This window comes from Phodopus roborovskii, unplaced genomic scaffold (assembly GCF_943737965.1).
Source record: "Phodopus roborovskii unplaced genomic scaffold, PHOROB, whole genome shotgun sequence".
In the NCBI taxonomy this organism is placed as follows: Eukaryota; Metazoa; Chordata; class Mammalia; order Rodentia; family Cricetidae; genus Phodopus; species Phodopus roborovskii.
The window spans coordinates 14844316-14862562 of NW_026126469.1; the positions used below are offsets into that span (position 1 = coordinate 14844316).

General features: G+C 39.7%; 1 protein-coding gene across 3 annotated transcripts in view; it reads right to left on the reverse strand.

Moving 5' to 3' along the window:
• Positions 1-315: 315 nt before the first annotated feature.
• Positions 316-18247, reverse strand: part of Atp13a4 (ATPase 13A4) — a 128644-nt gene continuing 110712 nt past the window's right edge. For 2 of the 3 annotated variants that reach the window (XM_051191265.1, XM_051191264.1), the window contains exons 27-31: positions 12401-12572; positions 11607-11800; positions 10492-10580; positions 7125-7205; positions 316-926 (exon numbers count right to left, since the gene is read on the reverse strand). In XM_051191265.1, the coding sequence (XP_051047222.1) occupies positions 726-926; positions 7125-7205; positions 10492-10580; positions 11607-11800; positions 12401-12572 (737 nt within the window). In that variant the 3' untranslated portion in view covers positions 316-725. The remainder of the gene's footprint in view (positions 927-7124; positions 7206-10491; positions 10581-11606; positions 11801-12400; positions 12573-18247) is intronic. The other variant, XR_007834950.1, reaches the window with a different exon arrangement.

The following is an 18247-nucleotide window of genomic DNA, read 5'->3' on the forward strand; positions in this document are numbered from 1 at the left end:
CAAATCTCTGCTAATGGGATGGGAGTAGAGTGGAGATGGCTGCTGCTTTGAGGGTGAAACAATGACCCTCCCCCCCCATGTTGTCTCCTGTTTTTCCTGTCCCTGTTCTTTGTGGCAATGGCAGAGTCATCACTCTGAAGTGATCACCACCCTGGGAACGGCTGTCTCAGAGTCCTGAAGCAAAAGGAAAGCTCTAGCATGTGAATACACTGAGATGGAGGGGTGTTTGTGTCATTGTAGCAAATATGCAGAGGAAGGGCAAAAGGAGAAGGAAACCTTCTATTCTGGAACCAGGTAAGGGACATTAGATGATGCTTCTCTTGCATTAGTTTTATTCATCAAGTGACAACTGGAAACTAATCCTTGCCCCGTTACCACTCTATGAATACACACTGTATGACCTTCCGGAGATTTGTTTATTTTCAGAAAGAATTATCGTAAGATATATTTTTCCCTCAGATACCTGCCAGTCTTCTGTCCCATTGCAACCCTTGCTCCATTCTTGGCTCAATAGGTGCCACCAATGCTTCAGAAGCCAGGAGGGACTGGGAACACTGTTCTTCACAGACTCCATTTAAGCAAATGGGACTTAAATTTGTCACCAAGACTCGGTAGTTTATCGCCCAACCAACTCCAGCTGATAGTGTTGAGTCAAATTGCTTTCATGTCTCTGAAAGAGGTCATTTTTATCTTCATTTTGACAACTGTTTAGATATTGCACTCCTTCAAAGTTTTTCCTCATTGCTCTCAAACACAGGGTTGCTGTAGGATACCCCCTGAATGTCAGAATAGGAGGTTTGGTTTAGTGGGGGCCAGCTTGCATCATTTGCCAGATTCCTCTGCCATATCCGATACTGGCTTTTTGATTGATAGCCAAAACATCTCTTGACTGCTAGCCACAAAGCTCGGTTTTCAATAATGGTCTCCTGTAAGATAAACGATAAATGATTTTGTGATTTAAGTTACCTAATCCATAGTCATGATCAGACACTCTCCCAGTGTTTGATTACATTCAGTTTAAAAGAAGTTGGGACCTAAGCAAATCTTCAGAAGTATTGCAGCCGGATTCCCAAACTTTTTACTTAAGGAACTCAGCTGAAAAAAGATATTTTCAAAAACCTGGGAATTAAGCTGGAAGCAGCCTACCTCAAAGATAGTTATTGGGAATCTCACATGGAAATCGAATTTAAAATCGTTCAAATTCTATATTTTACACCATATCACATCCAACTTCATGCCTTATAAAATGACATTTTATAAATATCTTAGCATCTCCTAGAATCGAGTGTGTGGAAGGATGCATGATATGTCATTGATAGACCTCCGTCGGGTGCTGCTCACTGTGGGCACAGGGCAATGGAATATAAATAACGGCCTTGGTCTAGGGTTGGAGAAACAGAGGTTCATTTCATAACTGTAAGACTATGGCCAGGTCATTAGTCTGAGATCTGTGTCCAATTCCCAGCACTGAAAAAGACAGTCTAATAGCCTGAATTGGTTGAGTTAGAAATAATAATCCCTTCCTTACACATGCTATAAAGATTATACAACTGCCAGGGTAGGGCAGGGCACCGCAGGGCAGGGCACAAGCCTTTAATCCTAGCACTCAGGAAGCAGAGGCAAGCAGATCTTTGTAAATTCAAGGCCAGCCTGGTCTACAGAGTGAGTTCAAGGGCAGCCAAAGTTACACAGAGAAAACCTGTCTCAAAAAAATGAAAAAAAAAATACAGTAATAATAGTAATACCACATAAAGGTGGAAAATATACAGAGAGTCTGGATACTGTAAGTTATTGTGTTGTCTTTGAATTGTTTGATTTCTGAGAAAGGAGTAACAGCTGCTAACAGACTTTTGATTATAAACACAGCTGGATTAATCCAACTTACATATTTTTAAATGCCTTGATATCTAAATTTAAGTATGAGGATATGTTACTTTGGAAAGAGATTTTTGTTTTTGTTTCCACAGAAGATAAAAAGATAAGATGTGGATTCCTTCCAGACTAATATGATTTGACCAAGCAAGACCCCCTGAAGTAATAGCCCAGGTGATCCAACATCCAAAACAGGTGTGTGTGTGTGTGTGTGTGTGTGTGTGTGTGTGTGTGCGCGCACGCGCGCATGCGCGCGCGCGTGTGTGAACCCATGTGTGTTTGTGTATGTGTTCCATATTTTGTCTCTAAGTTGAGCATTTTAAATATTTTCCTAAAGGAAAAGGAGAACAAACTGACAAAATTAGAACTGATTTTGATGCCCAACCAGGTTATCTTTTGTGCACTGAGTTAGTGAGGAATTATGGAAGATGTAGTTTTCCTAAAATCTGCATCTCTTTGTTACTTTAGTCTTGTTGTCCATAGTAAAGATAAGAAGCACAGCTTGCCAGAGTCTTTTCCTCTGAACACTGTTAGGCCTCTTGGAAGGAACTAAGACCCAAAGGGCAATTTTCAGCATCTGGCCCACCTGCTGGTCTGCCTTCCCAGAACAGGAGCTGGGAGCTCTCCCTGAGGCTGGGTGAAGGCAGAGAGCACTGATAACAACTCCAAGTTTTAAATATAACAGTTATAGGGAATCTAAGAATTTCTTCAAAGAAGTTAAATGAAAGATGAGATAGGGATCTCCACAATGTGTGGAATCTTCCTCCTTCTAATGTGCTACTTCTACCCCCTTGCCCCTCTCCAAAGAACAGCTGAAACATTCCTTGCTGCATGATCTGCCTTGCCATTCTGCCTTGTAAACCAAATGCATAGCTAGGAGCAAAAGCAAAGCTTTCATGAGAAGCCATTTCTTTAAAAAGAATTCTCTATAAGCTTTTCCAACTGGTTACTCCATGCTTAAGTACTTATGGACACACACAAGCACAGTAATAATAAAAAAAAGTTGGCATTTATTAAAGCCATTCATATCAGCTCCCATGCTTCTCAGCAGGCAGGGAGGGAGACTCACAGAGTAAGATCTCAACTGAACCTATTGGGTTTCTGAGCTTCTCTGAGATCAGCATTGGAGCCAGACATCAGCAAATCAGACAATACTTGAAATGCTGCAAAGGAAACCAGACATCATGCCTACCCTTGAGAAAACTGTTTGGACTACATATAATATAAGCTGGCCTGAAGGTTGGGGTTAGCTCAATTCACCCAGCATTCCTTCCCACTTTCTGGCACATATGTAGAGTCACCTAAGGGACATCTTGCTAGTCCATGATGGTCTTTACCTACTCTCTTAGGTTCATTCACCACATGGGGCAATAAAACATAACATCCATCATTCTCAACTATAATAACCCTCTATCAAAGACTCAGTAATTCTACTCTATCTCTAAGCACCTGCTGACCACAGAAAAAGGGGTTGGTGAACAAGTGAATGTCATAGGAAAGGTGTCTCAAGTGCCTAATTTTTCAATTTAGAAGTTTCTGCCTGCTGTGGAATAATCCTTCTGTACACTGTGTGAATATATATCATGATAATTAGTTTAATAAACAAGCTGACTGAACAATAACTGAAAAGGATAAATTAGGCAGGGAAGCCAGACTGAGAATGATGGACCAAGAAAGGGCAGAGTCAGGGGTTGGCAGCTGGATGGAGAATGAGTTGGACACACAAAATGGGATAGAGATAAAAGATAAAAGCCTGGGGGCTGCACATAGATTAATAGGAATCGTTTAAGTTGTAAGAGCTAGTTAGTAACAAGCCTGAGCTACTGGTCAAGCATTTATAATTAATATAAGCCACAGTGTGTTCATTTGAGAGCAGATGCAAGACAGGAAAACACTACCTAAAGCTGGCAACCCACAGTAACATGCACTTGTGTGTGTTCATCTCTCATTGAACATGAGAACCAAAGAAGATGCCTCACTTTTAATGAATATCAATAACCCATCCCAACTGCTGGTCATGAGCAAGGTCATTGCTAACCTTTAATTTAAATGACTCTTACTCATCCCCTAGTAGAATTTTAAATACAATGATTGCAAGATTAAATGCAATGAAATGCAGGATTTTGCATGCAATAGCTACTAACACAGTTCTTATCAACAGAGCTTGATGGCAAGAGAAGCCGTTAACACACAAATAACTTTAGCACATACCTGCTAATTGCCTGTAGATTGTGAGTCCCACCCCCCCCACCCCCCTTATCTTTCTCCTAGCAAATACTCTGGAAATGTCCCAGGGCCAATGAACTGTTGTGGCAAAACAAATGTATAAAGGCATGGTTGAAAGAGTGACAGAAACAAAGTAAGAAATGGTAAGTGTCATGAGAGATGAAGATGGCTTGTTACTTATACTATTTTTTGTTGTATTTGTTTTTGTATGTGTTTGAGGTGCCTTGTTTCTATTTTTGCTTGGTTTGTTTAGGTTTGGACTTAGACTAAATCTCCTTACATAGCCCAGACTACCCTCAAACTCTTGATCTTCCTACCTCAGCTTCCCAAGTTCTAGGACTACAGGCAGGTGGCACCATCATGTCCTGATAGGGTTAGGTCTATTAAAGACCTACTATGTGCTTCTCTTTGCTCACATTTCAGTCCGTATGTATATGAAGTAAGGTGTGATTACTAACCATTTTATAGCATAGAGAGCAAACCCAATGAAACAAAATAATAAGTTAAGCATCAATGAAGAGCTGTAGCCAAGATTCATGCCAGAAGGGTTTTCTGAGCCTGTGCTCTTTGCTGAAAATATACCAACCAGCAGGAAAGGGCTTTCTGCTAGGACACAATGACAGACTTAGACACTTGACAACCATTGTTCTTCCGTCCACCCAACCAAAACCAACCAAACAAACAAACAATTAAAAAACCAAGCAAACAGTCTGAGCCAACCTGTCTGAGGAACATGGGTTCTCTTACTCAGAATGCCTTTCTATTCAGAATAACAACAACCAGACAGTTCTAACTATTGAGGCTTATGAAAAAGTCTGCTGAATTGCCATAGGAAAACTTGTGTTTCCTGGTTATACATTCATATCTGAGGAAATAAACACCACAAGTACCTCCTCTGTTTCCTTCCTGCCCATAAATGGATGTGTCACACAACTAGGCTGGAGACCTGATCAGGAAACATGACAGGACACATCCAAGGCAGATGGTACTGAAAGGGACAGACCTCTAGCATGTGAGAGTCCTGACGTGTCCACCTCAAGTTCCTAAATCAGTAAAGGTCTGTGCTGTTTAAAATGCACTTGGTGAGTGTTGTTAATTGCCTAGCAGACCCATGGATCAGGAAAGATTCATGAAGAGGTCAGTCCTGTGTCTGTTCCATAGAGGAATATATAACATCATGGAACATAACATCAGTGTGCAGACATGTAGAAATATGTTTCAAATTGAAAGAGCAGTCAGCAAGACACATATATAAGAGTATCCTTTAAATCCTGTGGGGTTTGACCCCTTTGGGAGCTGCTTATCAGAATTTATATTATGATTCATAACAGTAGCAAAATTACAGTTATAAAATAGCAATGAAGTAATTTTATGGTTGGGGGTCACCACAACATAAGGAAGGTTGAGAACCACTGCTTTAAATGGTGGTTTCTTCTTCTGCATCTCAGTCTGAGGACACCCACATTAATCTGGTGGGTGTCCAGAATGCTTCAGAGAATACATGACTTGGCATAGTTCTTTCAAAGTATGCTGCCCAAACCCATCACCTGGCAACCTATAGGACATGCAGGCTCTCACACCTACTCAGTCAGACACAGTGAAGGGAGGGTTTGATAATCTGTTCTTCCCATTTTATCTAGCCTGCCTGATGAGTATGATGCTCACTCTGCTTTGGCATAACCTGGTGTAGGCTCCAGAGAGAGGCTCCAGTGCCTAATTCAGGCCTCTGTTCTTCCACTGACCACTGTGGCAGTCTTTGCTCTACACAGGAAGGAATGTTCTTGGAGATCCTGTCTTCACAGCACTAGATGGGAGGCCAAGTTATGAGAAAGCAAAAACCCACTGTGAATACCCCAGTTGCTGGAACATGATAATTCTACAATTCAGGAAGAGAGAGAGAGAATCCTACATTTCTCCTCTTCTTCAAGGATACCTTCGTTAGGTACTACCTTCTAATACCAGGCTTTGAAGAAGGGAGATTATGTCTAATATCACTGAGAGGAGAGAGGGTGAAACAATTAGATATAAAAATGGGTACAAAGCCATTTCACTAAGGAAATGGAGCAAATGGGGATGGCAGAATGAAAGCTGTGAGAAAGCCTCATTGTGAGGCTCATTTCCTGCCACAGGTGAAAAGAATACATGCTGTTAAACGCAAGAAGTCAGATAAAAAAAAGGCCCTCTCCTCTGAAGCAAAATGGTGCACATTCAATAGGCAGAGACAGGAATGCTGGAAGTTCAAAGCCAGCCGGAGTTACTTTGTAAGACCCTGTCTTAAACAAACAAAAGGGAGTTATGGGAGTGGCTTAGTGGTAGAGTGCTTACCTAGCATGGCCAAGGCCCTGGGTTTAATTTTCAGCTCTTAAGACAAAACAAAAAGCAAAGCCACAAAGCCACGTAGGAAATGATTTTATTTATATGATATGTCCCAAATAGGAAAATCCACTGAGACAGAAAGTGTATTTATGGTTGTCAAGGAGGAATGGAATGGAATAGAAATCAGTTGCTAATGGGTTGTGTGATTTCTTTTTGGAACTAGGTAGTGTTGATGATTGAACACTCCTCAACTATACTAAAATCATTGAACTGTTTGCTTTTAAATGGTGAGTTTTATATTGTACATCTCAATTTTAAAATGTAAATTCTGTTTGTGCCCATATGTGTAGCCATTTGGGCGTGGCCTCAAGCTTCCCTCTTTCCATTTCCAACTGCCTGAGGTCATGCTCAAGGGGGTGTAGACACTGTTACAAGTTCACTGACAAGATGCCTTACACATATTGGAGAATTTTAATAAATAGAGCCTTAAAGATCATGATCACGTCCTCCCTACCACACTTCTCAGATGAGAACACCAAATGCTTGTTTCTCATCAGAGAAAAGCACACCATACACATGCCACACCTTTGCCCACAGAGTAAAGGAAGGACCATCACAGCATCAGGGTTTTGCACATTAAAGTTGTTCCATTCTTGAACTCTTAAAGAACTGGGCCCCACTCACACAACACATAGCCTAGGGGCACTTACCTCCACAGCAAGGGACACAACAAAGTTGGAGCTGATCATGACGAGAATGTAGACTCTCCAAAGGACAGGAGTGCAGAGCAGCTGGCAGAAGATGACAAATGGCAGTTAGCCTTAGAACACACATGCTGGAAAAGTTTCCAGGCTCACATTTGGGCATTTGTATCAACTACAAATCACAGTGGAAACACAAACACATATATGCAGGCACACATGAGTGATATCTCCAGGGTTAAGAGAAGCTATAAATCACCCACCACACACATATACATGTGTACACATGAGTGATAGCTCAGGGATTAAGAGCACTTGTGTTCTCTCAGGCTCAACAGTTCAGTTCCCAACACCCACATCAGATGGCTCACAACTATATGTAACCCAAGCTCCAGGTAAACTAACACTTGATTCTGGTCTTCATGAGACCCACATGTATTTGCACAAATTCACACTCTGACACACAGACATGCAGAGATTAAATAAATCTAGAACATAAATGCATTAGTAATAAAGTATAAATGGCAGTTGTATATAGTACATATGGCAGATATACACTTTTACATACACATATACATAAAAACTTGTGAGTGTGGAAAACAGATGTTCAATCGTTTGAGGATTGTGACTGTTGTTTTCTTTTTTTCCTTCCTTTCTTTTCTTTCCCTCTTAGTCTCTTTTATCTAAAATTTCTTCATTTTCTATTTTGATCACTTTGCAATTAAAATAAACAACAGTAAACCCTTTCTATCTATTTGCTTTTTGTTGTTTTGAAGAGGGAACGCAGGAATGTGATTTTATTCCCAGGCATCTCTAAGGATACATGTGTGGAATCTCCACCATGGACAGTATGGCCTTCTGTCCTCAAGTGCAATGTTTCTCTTTATTCAAGTCCTGCTTTGGAGTACTGCTTTCTCCAGACTGTGCCTATGATTCATAGTCTGTGCCCCTATAAGGGTACTTGCCTAAGGAACACATGGAGCTGAAAGCAAGCTCTTTCCACACTTCCTCTGTCTACTTCCAAGCCCTCTTCAGGCACAGTTCCTGATACATTAAGTGTGAGAATGAACGGAAGGATGGATGGATGGGTGGATGGATGGATGGATGGGGTTGATGTGTGAATGGATAGATGGATGGATGGATGGGTGGGTGGATGGGTGGGTGGGTGCATGAGTGCATGGATGAGCAAGTATATTCTGCTGTGTATTACATGTATTATACAATGCCTTGTATGCTGATAGAATCCTATAGAGAACAATGTTCCCAAAATGATTATTTTAAATCCACTTCTAGGAATTTAATCCTGGCATAAACTTGTACATGACTAAAAAGACATTACACATGTTTCTTTTACTGTGTCTTTGTAGGGGTAACAACTTAGAAACAGCTACATGTCAGTAATGGAACTGCACATAAGTTATAATACATAAACAATCTATACCATGAAATATAATGCATATGTGTATATTAATAAAGTATCGCATTATCATAAAATAATGGAGAAGGCTTATGTGATAGTGTAACAAAATTACCAAAATATACTGTTACATGAAAGAAATAAGGTACAGGAGGGCTGTGTATGTGGTTGTAGCAACCATGAAAATATTCCACTCAGCTCTCCCGCTGATGGGAAGGTAAATACACACAGCTATGAAAATGTTCCACTCAGATCTCCCGCTGTTGGGAAGATAAATATTGGCTACCCCAAACACTATATTCAAAATCTACCGCAACTTGCACTCCAACACTGTCCTCCCATGGGCTACTCAAGGCAAGCAAATGGGGACAGCATGGATTCTCAGTCCTGTACCAGGCCAGGCATTCCTTAAGTAGGCAATACTTAAGTCTCAGGGGGTCCTCTTTCCTCCCCTCCCTACTTCACTGGCTTTGATCTTCAGGTAGTGTGAAGCCTCTCTTCAACTTACCTGGTTCCCACCCTTTTCTCCCACAGATACCTTCTACAATGAAATTCTTGCATAGCACATCCCACATTGATGTCAACATCTCAGAGTACTAACAAATGGAATAGTTTGCTACCATTGTGTAAAACTGTGTGAGAAGATTCACACATATAAGTACTTCTCTGTATATGTAGAAAATAAAGTGTGAAAATGAAAAAAAAAAAAAAAAAAAAAAAAAAAAGACCTTGATACCATGTACTGCCTCCAGAGGGAAGCTGGGTGAGGATGGATATTTTACCATATTCATATTTAAAAAAATTTAATCCAGGCAGTGGTGGTGGCCTACACCTTTAATCCCAGCACTTGGGAGGCAGAGGTAAGTGGTTCTCTACGAGTTTGAGACCAGACTGGTCTACAGAGTGAATTCCAGGACAGGCTCCAAAGCCACAGAGAAACCCTGTCATGAGAAACTAACTAAATAAATAAATAAAAATAAAAAGTTAAAACATGTGAATGTATTCCTTGTTTTTTAAAAAAATCTAGGTTGTGAAACAACGTGATTCCATTCATAACAAACTTCATAAATTTGAGGCAAAGCCCATTTACAATGCATGAATTTTAAAAGATGGAAGGGTAACATATAATGTTATAATTTTCCTTGCCTGACTATTCCACATTTTGTAAGAGAGACCAATATTTATGTGATAAGAAGGCTTGGTTTTAAACGGGATAATGCATCTTTTCAGCATTCTTTGTAGCCATACTGTCATGGGCTGGGCACAGCTCTCACCAGACAAAAACATTACCTTTTAATATTGCAGAGCAGAGTGCTAGTCTGTCTCTCAGAGTCATACATACATACATATATACACATATATACACATATACATACATATAGACATATATATACATACATATATATATATATATATATATATATATATATCTGCTTCCTTTTCCTAGCTTAAGTAGGTAAGTTTATGATATCTTGTGGGATTTCAAACTCGTCTCAGTTACATTTTGTTTAATGTAAGAGAGCTTGAGATGGAGCAGCAAGCCTATTGGAAAGCCCCTTTGAGGTATAACTATGACAACACAGAGAAGCATAAAGTTTTCAAAGTACAGATTTGAGAATTAACCTAAAGGTGGTTGCAGGCAAAATTTATTTAAACAGCATTTGAAAGGAGAAAACATATAAGTAGATTTTTTTACCAGTCTTACAGAGGATTTTGTTTTCAATGAAAAATGGTTGGATTCTTTTCTGAAGTCTGTTAGTCTCAGAATCAATGCTTGATGGAATTTTATTTCCTGATTAGCTTCAGTAAAAACTAGATACAATTCAGTGTTATTTTAAACTCTGCCAGTTCCAGAGTACACAGCCGGTGTCAGGAGCCCATGTCAGTTCCAACAGTGACCTGCTTTCAGAAGCCAGTGACAAAAATACATGACACCATAATTCCAGAGAAGATACTTACATCCAAACGCCTATGCAACTCTGGAATATCCGCAAATAGAATGAAAAGACATACACCCATCTGTAAAATCAGCACAAGGACAAATATATCTGAGGAAACAAGAACACAAGCTATCATTTTGAGAAATCGTTGGAAGCACTATGTCTATTGACTGATGTATTCTAGGTTAAGGCTGATGACATTTCCTCGACTTTGGCATCCAAATACAGCATAACGAATGAAAGCACTCATTTCCATGCAATGGGTCTCACTTCCATAATTTCTATGTTTTTTTTTATATGTATGTTATGTTTCAATTAGTACAGGTTATAAATGCATGGAGCCTAGCAATGGTACAATGTCATTTTGTGAGGGCTTTAAAGACATTTAAGCAGCTGGTTTTAATATAAGGTATCTGCCTCCAATCTACTTCTGGAAAACCAGGAACACCATAAACACATGAAATTTTAAATTGTGATTATATAAAGATGACTATTCAACCACTTCTTCATCCCACTAAGAGAAGAAAAATGAGATAACAGTTTTCCTGGGATGATTTCATATGAAGATATTGATCCTTCAACTTGTGCTCCTGAATTTTTACAATTAGAGGGTTGGTACCAATAAACAAATATGTGTCTCAGAAACTAAGTAGGGCACCCACTTCTATAAAATCTTCTGTGTCTGTGTTCCTAAATTACTCCAGCTAAGAGTGTTCCCAATGCTGTATGATGAGATTCCTCGGATCTGGACCTACTCCCAGGCTACCACCACACAATGCCGTCCCAGGTGAGGGCTGTGACCCTTTCCGTGTCCCTGAGATGAATCCCAAAAGACACTGGCAAGTAAAGATTGGTCTCTGTGCTGATCTTCCCAACTTAGTCCGATCCTAAGAGAAATCACCTAAAGACAACTTCTGGTGGAGCTCTGGGTTGAAGAGAGAAGCTGCTCTTTGATGAAAAGGGAGAGGCAGGAGAATCGGGCCACAGTGTTTGGCGAAGCTTTGGAGTGGACGTGAAGGGACTCTAGCTGAGACTCAGCTGGGGAGTTGCTTCCTGGGTGGCTTGAGCATGCCTGTTCTAATGGTCGGCAATAGTCACATCATCATCCCTTGGCCTCCATGCAGTGATACTCACAGTTTGTATAGGTGGGCTGCCTAAATGGTTTTCCTTTAGAGAACACAAAGGCCACGGCGATGCAGTTGATTGTTCCCAAAAACCATATAGTAGTATTCTCAAAACTCGCAAAGGCGCTGTGGCTTCTGGTTTTCTCGGGAACAATTGGAGTCGTGTTTATGACTGAGATGTTCTCGTTTCTCATTGTGCAGGCACTACAAAAGGAGCCAAAAGAGTCAAAGGAACCCTCAGAACACATTTGCATCTGCAGGTCACTGTGGCAAACAGTGTCTGGAGCACACATCCAGTATTTCAAGGTTGTCTCCATTGTGGTAAAGAAGAGACAAAATAAGGGAAAACTAAGGTCACACAGATGCTTAACTCTGTGTTTGAATAGGTAAATAGCTACACAGGCAGATCCTACTGTCTGCTTGTTCATTAAGCTGTGTGCCCATCAAGTATATTAAGGGGAAGGGTGAGAAAATTGTGATTCTTCCCTTAGAAATACATAGGGTGACACATACTTTATCATTGAACAGGGCCAGTTTTGAAAGGAAAAGATTTTGAACATTTCACCAGACATGGCTTAAACTGGACTCCTTAAACTGGAGCAAACCAGGAAAGTTATATAATCCCTAGCCACCCTCATTATTAAACAACACAGTCAAAGGTGTGTGACAAAAAGACAGATGATTTTTGAAAAATTTCCCAATAGACTTAAAGGAACTGAAATCCTTGGTAGGTGAAGACCCATTTGCCAGATGATGTCTGACAGAAGTCAGACTTCAAGGGGCTGGGTTTGAGGCCACAGATACCTGTGCAACTCCATGAAGTACCAAGGCTGCTTCTGCACGAGGATGAAGCCCACGATGTGCATGGCCAGACTGAGAAGGATGTTGAGGATAACTGAGAGCAGCAGAGGTGGAGAGATCAGCCGCCCTGTAGGCCTGAAAGGTACCAGCTTGGGGTTGGCACCATTCAGATTCACTACAAAATAAATCCAAGGTTAACACGTGTGAGGACGGAAAATATTGCATTCTTAATGGTAAGGGTGCATGATTGATACACCTGTCAACCCTTAATCTGAGGAGCTTCTATTTGTGGCAGATGGCCATTAACACAGAGACCTGTAACTGATCAAAGCAGAGAAAATGGGACTGTGGAGTGCTCAGTCCTAAACACGACATCTGTATCACAGCCCATTCTCCAAAAACTCTAGAATCTTTGCAAAAGAGAGGCCAGAAAGAATGTGCAAGGCAGAGGGAGTCGGTGGCTACATTGAAACAGGGTCTTCTGGTCACAGAGCAGCTCACATGTGAACTCCCAGCAGTTGTGACAGCATGCACAAGATCTGTGCAAGTGAAAGCCAGACAAATCCCACAATGGACAGGGAAGCTGAGTGTAAAGCCCTGTCCCTAGCTGAGGAGTGCTTGGCAATTGATAGCTACAAGGAGACAGGGTCGGTTTTCTTAAGAGTGTATCCCCAACTAAGACAACCAGTCTCCAATGGAAGGCCACATATTCAAGAATATTTGTATGGCACAAAGTTGGAGGACACAAAGTTGGAGGGGCGTGAGTCTGGGAGGAGTTTGGTCCAGGGTGACTACGATAAAAAAAAATTTACTGAAGTTGAAGAGATGGCTCTGAAATTACAAGCCCTGGATGCTCTTCCAGAGCTCCTGAGTTCAGTTCCCAACACCACCATGGTGGCTCACAGCCATCTATAACTCCAGTTCTAAGGGGTCCAAATGCCCTTTTCTGGCCTCTGCAAGTACACACAAGGTGCACAGACATACATGCAGGCAAGACAACCATACACATACAAATAAGTAAATAGATAAATGGGCATGGTACAAAAGTGTTAAAGAACTAATACGTTGAAAGAGAAAAAAATGAATGATATAACTTCTCTGGCCCAAACATTTAAAGAAATAGACAACTTCAAGCACATAATAAACTCTGGAGAACAAAACAGTTATGGTTCCAAATCCAAGTCATGAGGAAGTTTCAAAGGAGCAGACAGAGAACAAGGTGCCTTTTATGGCTTATCAAGTAGGTAAAGACTATCAAATGTTAAGAAAGAAAGATAGCATGTATCCTTTTGTGAACTGTTGTAGGAATGTGAATTGAGACAAAATTCAGTGCAAAGAAATAAATATGAAAATGGGGGGGAGGGAGGGAGAAGCATTCCACTTTTTGGTTTCCACTTTGAGAAATGTATCCTAATCAAAGCAATTAAAATTTCAGAACCATGTTCATCGTGGCATCATTAATATCGAGGGTAAAGAAACACTTCCCAGTTTAAAGGTGTCAAGAAAATGGAGAAGGCATACAGAAAGCTCTCATCTCTCCAAAGAAACACTGAAAAATATGCAAAACCATCCAAACCAATCTCTGCTAGAACTCTGGAAAACACACAAAAGTTTGTAGCAACAAAGCAGAGAGTGAATTAAGGTGGGGGAAAACCTCATTTAAAATGATAAGGATTTTTAATTCTTTAAAAATGTTTTATGCTCATTTATTCATTCACTATTTACTTCTTTGTGTGTGTGTTTATTGTTTGTATGCCCACAAGCAAGCACCGTGTGTGTGTGTGTGTGTGTGTGTGTGTGTGTGTGTGTGTGTGTGTGTAAGGTAGGAGACAACTTCAAAGATCTCCTTTTCTTTTTCCACCATGTGGATTCCAGGGATGGGACTCAGGTTGTCAGGCTTGGCTGCAAGTGCTCTTACCCACTGAACCACCTCACTAAAATTACAGGAGAGTTTTGTCACATTTCTGCATGTGCTTTTCCCCACTTCTTCATCAGCTCAGAATTCGTCTTGAAGATGGTCCCCTGCATTCCCTGAGATGATCCATGGTTCCTAGTCAGAGAACCAGCACAGTAGACTTTACCCACAGGTTCATGTGCAGGTCTGTTGTGATGTACCTGGCAACTACCTGAGAAATGGTTCCAGATTTTCATCTCCTTTTCACTTAATGTGTAACTCCTAATATGAAATTCATTCAGGTCAAAACCAAAAACAAACCAGCTTACAGTGCTTGAAAATACTGTAAGGTACCATTTCAAAATAGTCTCCACAAAAGATAAAAAATAGAACCACTGAAAGCTGGGGAAACTTGGAGAAATTAGAGCATTCAAAAGCATCTATATATGCTTTGGGATAAATGGAATAAAAAGCTAGACAGATGTTTGATGCTTGATTCACACTTACAGACCCAAAGCTCATGACTTTGCATGGTCTCTAGACTCAGTGTGGATCTGTCATGTTCGAGTACACATGCCAGCAAGAGCCAATCTTTAAAGTCTGAGAAAGCTGCTCTCCTCATTTATTTTTTAGCTGCTGGAGTTCAGGGGTGTCTCTGTCAAAACATGAGCTAAAGAAACAGAGATAAGTGGCTACTCAGTACAGTGATGACTTTGCAAATTCAATTTGGGGAACTCAGTAATAAATCAATGACTATAGCTTTCAAGAAATAGCAAACCGAAACTATCAAACCTAGAAAAGTAGGTTAATTTTATACCCAGTTACTATATATGCAATAATGCTCAGAACAAAATGAGCTAAAAGAAACCACCGCTGAAGAATCATACACATGAGGTTTCATATGCAAAGACTTTTTAATTGCTGTTGTAAATATCTTTAAAACTAAATGAAGGGGCTGGAGAGATGGCTCAGTGGTTAAGAGCATTGGCTGTCCTTCCCAAGGATCCAAGTTCAATACCCAGCACCCTCATGGTGGCTCACAACCCACATGTAACTCCTGTTCCAGGGACCAGTTACCCTCTTCTGACATCTGAAGGCACTGCACACACATGGTGCACAGATGTCTATGCAGGCGACATCCATATACATAAGATAAAAACACATGGAAACATAGTTATTTTAAAAAGAACTAAATGTTTTTTTTAACAACATGAACAAAAAGTTAAGGAAAGTTGTAGTCAAATGAAATGAGACTGTCAGGAAAACTATCGAAATTATTAAAAGAAACCAAAAGATATAATGTCATAGGAAAACACAATAAATGATGATAAAAAAAATGATTAAGGGAGTAGGTAGCTAGTTCAACATGGAAGAGCACTTGCTGTTAAAATAAGATGACCTGGGTTGAAATCCTTAGCACTCATATACATAACTGAGCAAGGCTAGGTATGCCTGTGACTCTAACACTGGGAGGCAGAGACAAGGAGTCACAGGGCCTGATCTAGTCAAAACAGTAAGCTTCAGGTTACAGACTCCATCTCAGAGAGTAAAGAAGAGGGTAACAGAGAAAGACTCCTGAGTCTTCAAGTTGAGGCCATCCTGGGCTGCTTACCAAAACCTTAGCTCATGGAAAAAAAAAAAAAAAAAAAAAAATATATATATATATATATATATATATATATATATATATATATATATATAAAGGACGGGAAATGGTTCAGTAGGTAAAAGGACTTGATGAACTCATAAAACTTGAGTTCAGTTCCTGGGACCCGCATGGTGAAAGAAAAATACTGATTCTCACAAGCTTTCCTTTGGATTCCACATGTGTACCATGGTATACATGTGTGCGCGCGCGCGCGCACACACACACACACACACACACAAACGCACACACGAACACATGCACACAAAGAGAGAGATACATACACACAGAGACACACATTCTCTCTCTAAATAAAACATAATTTTAATTTTAAGGGGCAGAAGACAGTATGTATAATGGGAGAAACAGTTTTATACTTTTACAGTCACGCTGAGAAGTGCAAGTCAAAACCATGATAGGACGGGATGAATTTCTGTATGTATACATAACAACAATAAGTAAAGAGGTCATGAATTTGAGAAGGAGTGGGGATGGCATAGGGAAGTTGGGATGGGGAAAAGAGGGGTAGAAATGATGTAAACATAGTACTCATGTATAAAATTCTCAGAAAAATTAAAAGACTATACGGATAGAATTACTTTTCCAGAATTACATACTAAATTTTTATTGAGGCTGCTAAGAAATTGGAACTCTCATCCATTGCTATTGAAAACTGAAAATGGTACAGTCTCTGGGAAAATAGTTTGGTGTTTCCATAAAGATCAAATATGTAGTAGTTACATGATACACAAATTCCATTTTGTTACTTATAGAACTGAAAAAACTCAAACAGATTCTTTATGCAAATGTTCATTATAATACTATTCACAATAGCCAAGAGAAGGAAGCAATCTAACTTCATCACCAAAGTAACAGAAAAAAATGGAAAATATATATAGATGTAAATATGGAAGACATATCCACTAATTAGTGTTTGTCTATAATATAGAACGAAGTTTTGATATATGATGCAAAATGTAAGGAACCTTGAAAACATCATGTTAAGTGAGAGAAACAGAAACAAAGGGGCAAACTATATGACTTTGTGTATATAAAATATGTGAATTAGACAAATTAATTCAAATAAAATGTAGAGAAGAAGTCACCACAGATTGGAGAGAGAGCTTGGCGTGCTTGCTGGATGGGTAAGGTATCTGTTTGGGGACAGTAGTGATGAAGGTTACACAGATCATTTTAAAGGAATTAGTATGTCACAATAATATGCTTAAAATGAAAATTTCATGCTACATGTATATTTTACAAAAAATAATGTAATAAAATTTAAAAGTAGTTATAAAAGCAAATTTAAACAAAATTTTCAAAAACAGTATTAAACCAGCCATGGTGGTGCATTCTTATCTTCCCCAGAATTAGAATGAAATAGAAGAATCACAAATTTGAAGGCAGCCTGGATACAGCACTACCTGGTCTCAAAGAAAAAAATTAAGATGTATAAAGATAGAGAAAACATAAATCAAAATCTTGATTAATATGAGAAAGACTGGAAGAAATGCACCAGAACACTTAAAGTGCCCTGAATGGAAGGATGAATTAGCCTTGTTTGTTTTCATAAAGACTAGATTTTTAGGAACATATATACTTAATATTTTTAAGAAGAAAAATGATCAGGTTATTTAATGGAAGATAGAGAAAATCCTCTAGATGTTTACTCAACAGCTGAGAACAAACACAAAATAGATGACAGATGTTTCCAAAGAAGCATGAAGAGCTTCGGGGAAGGAAGCCAGGCTATTTGGTGTTGTTCTAAGTAGTAGAGCTGGGAGGTGTGAAAACGCAGAGATAGCGGTGGTTCCAGGTGAAGGGAAGGTCTGGTATTTGTAGAGACTGTCCAAAAGTATTCTTAATAAGACCCAGCAAGCACCAATAAGCTGTTGCCTGTGTCAGTCATTGCTGGAGGTACTGGTAACACAGCAGCAACCAAAACACACAGGGTGTGGTCTCAAACAACACACACTCAAAGGGGAGGGATGCAGGAAAAAAAAAATCAATCAAAATAAAGATAAAATCGTAATGTCGAATTATGGAAAAGTAATGTGAAAAATAAAGCAGACTTATATGGCAAAGAATAATCGACTTGGTCACTACTTACAGGTAGCAATATTTTAGCTGAGACACAAATAATGAGGGAAAGCCAAAGTCATATGAAGCACTAATGGAGAGTATGCTACCCAAAGGGCAGGGGAAAAGCAAGGATGCTGTGGTGACCATTTGATACCAACACCCAAAAGCAAAGCCACCAGCCTGAAAGGCACAAGTAGTGTTAATTCGGTCAGAAGTGGTGATGACACAG